Source organism: Alternaria metachromatica (assembly GCF_023757995.1).
Source record: "Alternaria metachromatica strain BMP 0045 chromosome Unknown scaffold_55, whole genome shotgun sequence".
NCBI lineage: Eukaryota > Fungi > Ascomycota > Dothideomycetes > Pleosporales > Pleosporaceae > Alternaria > Alternaria metachromatica.
Window position 1 is genome coordinate 22,004 of NW_026055546.1, and position 6,693 is coordinate 28,696.

A 6,693-nucleotide genomic window follows, 5' to 3' on the forward strand; every position below is an offset into this window, starting at 1 on the left:
TCATTCGCTAAGACGATTGTATCTTGGACTATTCTGTTATTGCTGGGCTCCTTTTCCTCTTCACTCGATGCCGGCAACCTCACTACACCGACTAGAAATGACGCTACTGGCCCTTTGTCCGGCTGGACGTCAGCTTGCCCCCCGACCTTTCTTCATTCTGATCCAGACCTCATACTCGGCGGCTATTCACGCGTCTATCCTGACCTTCAACAGCCCTGGAAAGACGCATATGAGGGGTGGAAACATTTCAGGAAGTGTTGGGCTGGTCCAAGTCCCCACCCCCACAACCGCCCAAACTGGAGCAGTCTGTTAGCCCCAGGTAGCCAGCAGCTAAGCGTACATTCCTCATCCTGTATGATTCTGCGCATGCATTGCTGACTGGATCAGGAATTCCAGATTAGATCCCAGATCTTCGAGCGTGGGCGATACGCGTGGGAGATACTCAGTCAATGCCACGATTTTCCCTGCTCTGCCCAGTACGGGAGAACAATTGATTCACGACCACTTGCCTCCGCCCCTTGGGAGCCGCTTCGATATGAACCTCCGGACGACGACCTCGCTATGATCAATAGGAACCGTACATGTCCTCCGTGCCGATTGCAGGACCATCTTTCCAATGCCTTCTCAACTTCCGGCTTCCAATTCACATCGCTACCTACTACATCAGAGGAACTTGAGACTTGGTGCCCCTGTACCTTTGCTCTCGCTTTCAGAACGACGCTTCATTTCCTCGCCAATCTACCTTTCCCTTATATTCACCCGTTTTACACATCGCATCACTCAACCCTCAACAAGCGCAGTGACATTCTGTCGATGTTGATCCGGTCCTGGAACCGGCTGAACAAGATGTTGAACAGAGGACGCATGCCAAGCCAACAGGAATTTGTGAAAGCTTATGCGGAGGGTTGGTGGAGTTACGAACTGAGCAAGACGCATTGCAGCGGGAAGGATTGTCCCCTTCTTGATATTCACGAAGTATATGCTGCGAGAGGCTTACGTTTTCGCAGAGAACGCCATGTTCCGTTTTGGGCTCAACCTCTTGATTGATGATTTCCCACGAGCCTCCAGGGCAACACGATACATGCCATTGCGAAAGCGAAGGTGTCGCAAGGCGCTAAGATAGAGCGTGTTGCCGTCTTGCTGCACCTTGACAACGTGATATCACATTTGTATCAACTTCAGTCTCGCCAGCTCCACGCCAGCCGGCTGTCTGACTGCCCCGACGAGCTGTTGTACACAGATATGAGGTATAACGAACACTAATCCAAGACGAAGAGAGCTACGCAAGCGCATGCGAGGTCGTATGCAGTGCGCATTGAACGCATTCGCATCAGAGACTACGAACCCAAGCGGCGTAATCAGGCTCATTACGTGGAGGCATACCTAGGTATGTCCGAACAATCAACTTTGAGAGAGTTTGCACCCGGATAGAATTCATGAATAGCAAAGATGACACTATCTCACCTGTGGCCACGCGTACTTTGAACCTCGTACAACCGTACAAACCTATATGCCATACGATAAGTCGCAGAACAGAGTTGTGCCTGTGCGCGGATGCTCGGCAGAATTGCACGCACTACGTCGACGCACAACCCAACATTAGCCGCAACAGTCCCGGAATTCTCGGGTCATTTCGTATTCGGCAATACCCCGGTGGTAAGACGTCAGACGAAGCTTCCCCATCAAGCTCGACAAATGCTATTAATACAGCGATCGTCATTTCAATCCCCAGGAACGACGTCACATGCTCGCAATCGGGTCACCAAGGCAGCTAGTCGCGCCATGTAGCGGTCGACAAGCGTGGCGTAGCCGGTAATGTAAAGAGCTCGAGGTGCCTGCGATGTATTCGTTGCGACAAGTCACCCCTTCTGATCCATCGACGTTCAACAACATCCGGACTCTTCCACCTCACGTTCGTTCACGAATCTCTCTCCTGCCAACCGTCACCATGAAGCTCTCTGCTATCGCATCCGTCTTTGCTGTCGCCGTAGCCGGTGCCCCAACTGATGTGACACCCCGATACGACGTCACCGATTTCATTGCATACTGTTCTACAGACGGTGGCTCATGCTAGTACGTCCTCTCCCCTCTTCCCCGTAATTACCCAACTAACAAATGCGTAGCTACGACTTCGCTGTCGTTCAACATGCCAACGGCGAGACAATCCCTACCCAGTGCAACACCGCGGCCGACAGCGACGATGGCGCCCTTCCCGGCGTCACTGACGGCAAATGCAACTCTTCGCGCACTTTTGCCGTCATCAGGAACGAGGACGGCAGCCTCAACTTCTCCGTCACTCAGCAAATTACGCCCATTTCTTACACGACTGGCAACCACACTATCCCCGCTAATCAGATCGAGAAGAAGGATGGCGCGGAGACTTACGTTGGGCCCAAGAGCTTCGGCCTTTACAGCTCTTAGAGATGTCACGAAAAATTATGTAAGGAACGCTTTTATAGATGAATAGACTTGTACTTTTATTTGTTCTCTAAGCTGTAATACTCTCTGAGTCTGCTTGTCCGAAAGTGAAGATTTCGTGATGTCTCGATAGCCTTGTTCGACCAGATACCGAATCCTCAACCTCAAGTAGAAGGTCCAGCCGTTCGCACTTACAGCATGCTCACCTTTCTGATCTCCACGTTCACAACACCGTGTGCATTTCAGTGTGCAGTCGCTGTTGATAGTAATGTAGTTCATTCGGCTAAATATGGGGACCAATAGATCACGAAGCAGGTTCTATAGCTAGCGGCGCATTATGCGCATTTGAATATTAGACATCTACAGCAACGTCCTACTACTACTACTACTAGGTCTATTTTAGCCTGTTCTGACCTCAATATTTGAGTATGCAGGCTATTCTTTTTACAGCAACGTCTGTTGGGTAGGAACTGCAGCAAAACTAGTGAAGAGAGTATTCTAATGTCGGGATCATGGGGACTAACTTGTGCGACGAGCCGCGCAACATATAAATAAACGCCTTGAATTATTGCGCGAAGGCAGACTTGAGAATTGATGACGAGAAGGAGGTAACGCGCGCCGGCGCGCAGAGTCGGTGTAGGTAGACTAGCGTGCTTTACTAGCACCTCTATAGTGCCTCTAGGAAACAGAGAGCTAAGCGCGGCAACAGCGACAGGTCGTCGGTGTTCACTATGAAACAGTCTGGTTATCCAACGACGCACGAGACGTATAGGTAGAGAAGAGAGAAAGGATGGATGCGAGATTCGAGACAAGAGCTTTAGTTTAAGCTGTAGTTGTATACCGCGCTTTGGAGACATGAAGAACTTGCAAGAAGCGCTTCGGAAGATGGGTAGTGTTGTTGAAAAGAAGGACGGGCGCGCTTGGAAAGGAAACACTTTCGTAATGCGACAATCTGGGTTCGACACGTTTGATGAGACGCGCGTCCAGTTCAGCAGACTACAGAGACGCAATCGTCCTTGCATATCGAACATCGAAGAGGCGGATTTCCAGGAGGACAATGAAGTAAGCAAATCAAGTACAACCCAAGGTCACACTTGCGCGAAGAAGGATGCATCTTCTGCTTTCAAATTCTCCGATGGCGTGGAGTCACCGTGTTGGCCGAGCGATGTGTAGTCCCGGATATTTAGAGCAGCATATGCGGCCACTAGAAGCACGTTGAGAGATAGTGGTGGAAGGAATAAACGCCGCAAACTGTAATGAGTGTCCATGTCAGAAGGCGATGCCGTGTCCAGGCCCTAAAGCATCACCATCTAATCAAGGCCTGACACTAAGCGCTCTCTCCATTTCACCACCTGGAGCTATTCCGATCTTCGCCAAAGGCAGGGCTTCTGAGGCGTCACTCTCAACCTGATCTGACGGCAGTCTGCAGTGGTTGCCTGAGCCGGGACGAGGTTTCGGAGCGCGATATTACACCTGGATGCGAAGACTTAACGAGCTCCGCGGATATGGGAAGCACATGGTCTTGGTGGATGCGATATCGTATTCAGGTCATCGCGCATGTCGGGATGGGTGAGACAAGCGTTACTCCGGCCGTTCGTTCAATTACTAGTCGGATATATTGGTAGATGAGGCATTTGATTCTTCCGCGATGTCGCTTTCCAGGAGCTTATATCCTCATCCTAGCTACACCGTAACAGCTGCTGGCGTGATCATGTGTAGTGGTTGAGAAAAGACGTCATGCTTTGACGCCGGCAGCTGACAAAATGTAGAGCGGGCTTTAGGGCTCGATCGGCTTTCATGTGCAGCATGGAATAAAGCGGACTAAATGATAAGGCGCAAGTCGTCTGGCTCAGCCGCGCGGGCTGCAACGATCTTGTGGTCTCTTGCTGTGGTCCAGGCGGGAGGGCAAGTACATTAGCAGGGGCTAGCAAAATACGTCGCGCTTGCGACAGAACCAAAGTGGCGCTGCTCCTTCAGTCTGAACAGTCGTTCCAGTCGCGCCAACACTCACTCTGCCTTCCGTTTCTGGCGGCATGAATGGCGATGCTGACGGATGTGTTCTGATCGCACGAACAGCCACGCTATCGCAATCATACCGTGTACCAAAGTATAACGTTGATAACCAGCTCGAACTAAGATTAGACAGGGGTCTGGATGGAGACACACTCTATTGCATCATCCCTGATCTCATCACTGCCATGGTATGAAGGCGTCGACATCATATCAAGAGTCCGCTAATCACTGCCATGATGTGAAACCAGTGAAGTCTTTGAGAATATTGGTGCGCAAAGCTGGATCTACGATTCCAGCGTTCGTAAATTGGTCTCCAGAAGCCTAGCAAGTGGCCGGGTCAGAAAGTGAAGTCTGACTGCAAAGGAGGCTGACGAAGATGCTTTCGGTTAGTGGAGCGCGGGACTGCACGGGGGTCAGAAAGCCCCCGTCACATGCGACTATGCGACGTTGCCAGACATGTGTCGTATGATGAGACAAGAAACAACGTCGAGGGGTGCGTGGCAGTGACATCACAAGCAACAGATGGCGATCCATCGTGTAATGATATACTTCGTGACGTTTAGTCTTGACTCGTCGACATGCGATTGCGGTGGCCTTTCCCTTCTCTCAACTTCTTGAGTGAAGCAGAAGCTATCTTCACGAACTCCTCAAGCCCGTCGCAAAAGTCGTCGCGAATTTCACCGCTCTTGGTGCCCACTTCTTCCACGGCAGTTTCAACAATCTCCTCAGTCTCCTCCTTGAACTTGCACAGCTTATCGTCAACTACTTCACCAAGCTCTCGTATGCAGTCTTCCTTGATTGTGTCGACATCAAGCTTGTGGTCGGCAACCACGTCCTCAAACTCTCCTTCAGCTTGATTACGGAGGCTGTACGCTTGGTCATTGGCATCGGCGAAGATCGAAGTCAAGTGATCCTTGGCCAGAACTTCCAGGCGGTCGGCTATGAGTGTGCCGAGGGAAGGCGAGGGTTGGGGCGTACAGCTGGCTCTAGGGGGAGGCGACGAAGACGGTGATTGTCTGGGAGCAAGGGATCTATGGAGGACATCCGGCAATATGCTCCTGAGAATGTTGGGCAACATACTTTCGACAATGGCTGGAAGCTGAGCCGCGACGGCCTTGTTGACAACGTCTTGGAAGGCGAGCTGGGCACTGGCGTGTAGAGATGGGTGTGCACTCGTAAGTCCTGCTTCCTCCTTCTCGAATGGCGAATGATGGGATGTGCCGGGTGGACAAGGGGAGGATGTCGCAACTTCTGTGGGCGACCCATGATCGTGGTGCGGACGTTTATGAGGCGGCGATGCGGGCTGCGAGGGTGGTGTAACTATCTTGCGTATGAGTAATTGTCGAGGAGGTGATTGTGGCACGAGGTAACCTACCACGCCTGGGTCGCTTTTGTGATGCACCTGCGTCTACCGCGTTTGTGTACGAAGGTGGTGGTTGGTGGTCTTCTTCAACGGTACAGAAGATGGCCCAATCCGCGTATACACATCCATCGGCACTCTCAGAGACCCCCGAAAACGCTCCCAATTCTTTGAACAGGCGTTCTAGAGGAAGACGATTGTTGGCGTGCACCCAATTGTAGTCAAAGGTGATATCGATTGCTGTAGCTTTCGCGAGGGCAGCCAGGCGGTGGAAGGGGGCCTCATATCCGCTCTTCGATGTGAAGGTAGCGGTTGAAGAAGGGCACCTGATCTTGCATGGCTTCGCGAGCGTTAGAGCCAATGCTCTTATTTGGGGATTTCCGGCGCGTGCGATGGAGGTCAACTGGTCGTGGGAAAGGGACGTGGTAGCATCGCTGAGCGTAGTTGCGTCGCGCATCAGGTTGTCAGCATCATAGATCAAAGTAAACGTTTGCTCATCATCGAAGCCATTAATGAAAGTCGTGCATTGTAAATGGAAGCTAAGCTGCAATGGCTCCTCGTTGTACTTCACGACCAAGACACATGGTGACTGTGCAGCAGGGTCCGATCTCACGCTTGCCAACACGGGCACACCCTTCTTGGAGACAAGCCAGCGGACCATGGTGCAGAAGTATCACTCACAAGTGATATCCCCCTTGCGATGAAGCAAGCGCAAGGGAAACCCACCCGCCCGGGCTTTTGACGCGTTGTGCGCGGAGAGCAGCCCTGACTCGTTGTGTCCAGCTCGGCGAATGGTGCTGGGTGTAACGGAAGCGCGGTGTCGGCTCGTGAACTGCTGTCCCCGTCGTGTCCGCACAACCTGTGACTGCTTGAGAACCGCCCCTTTGACGCGTGAGTCGCCG

The 6,693-nt window shown here is 52.0% G+C and overlaps 2 protein-coding genes across 2 annotated transcripts; one reads left to right on the forward strand and one right to left on the reverse strand.

Moving 5' to 3' along the window:
• Positions 1 to 1,948: 1,948 nt before the first annotated feature.
• J4E83_010914 (uncharacterized protein) lies at positions 1,949 to 2,421 on the forward strand (the record flags this gene model as incomplete). The annotated part of the gene is made up of 2 exons (XM_049337792.1): positions 1,949 to 2,073; positions 2,124 to 2,421. 2 exons carry the CDS (start codon positions 1,949 to 1,951, stop codon positions 2,419 to 2,421), a joined length of 423 nt encoding a protein of 140 aa, XP_049183096.1.
• Positions 2,422 to 4,990: 2,569 nt separating this feature from the next.
• J4E83_010915 (uncharacterized protein) lies at positions 4,991 to 6,452 on the reverse strand (the record flags this gene model as incomplete). The annotated part of the gene is made up of 2 exons (XM_049337793.1): positions 4,991 to 5,751; positions 5,807 to 6,452. The coding sequence occupies 2 exons, from the start codon at positions 6,450 to 6,452 to the stop codon at positions 4,991 to 4,993; spliced, it is 1,407 nt and encodes a 468-aa protein (XP_049183097.1).
• Between the last annotated feature and the right edge of the window lie 241 nt (positions 6,453 to 6,693).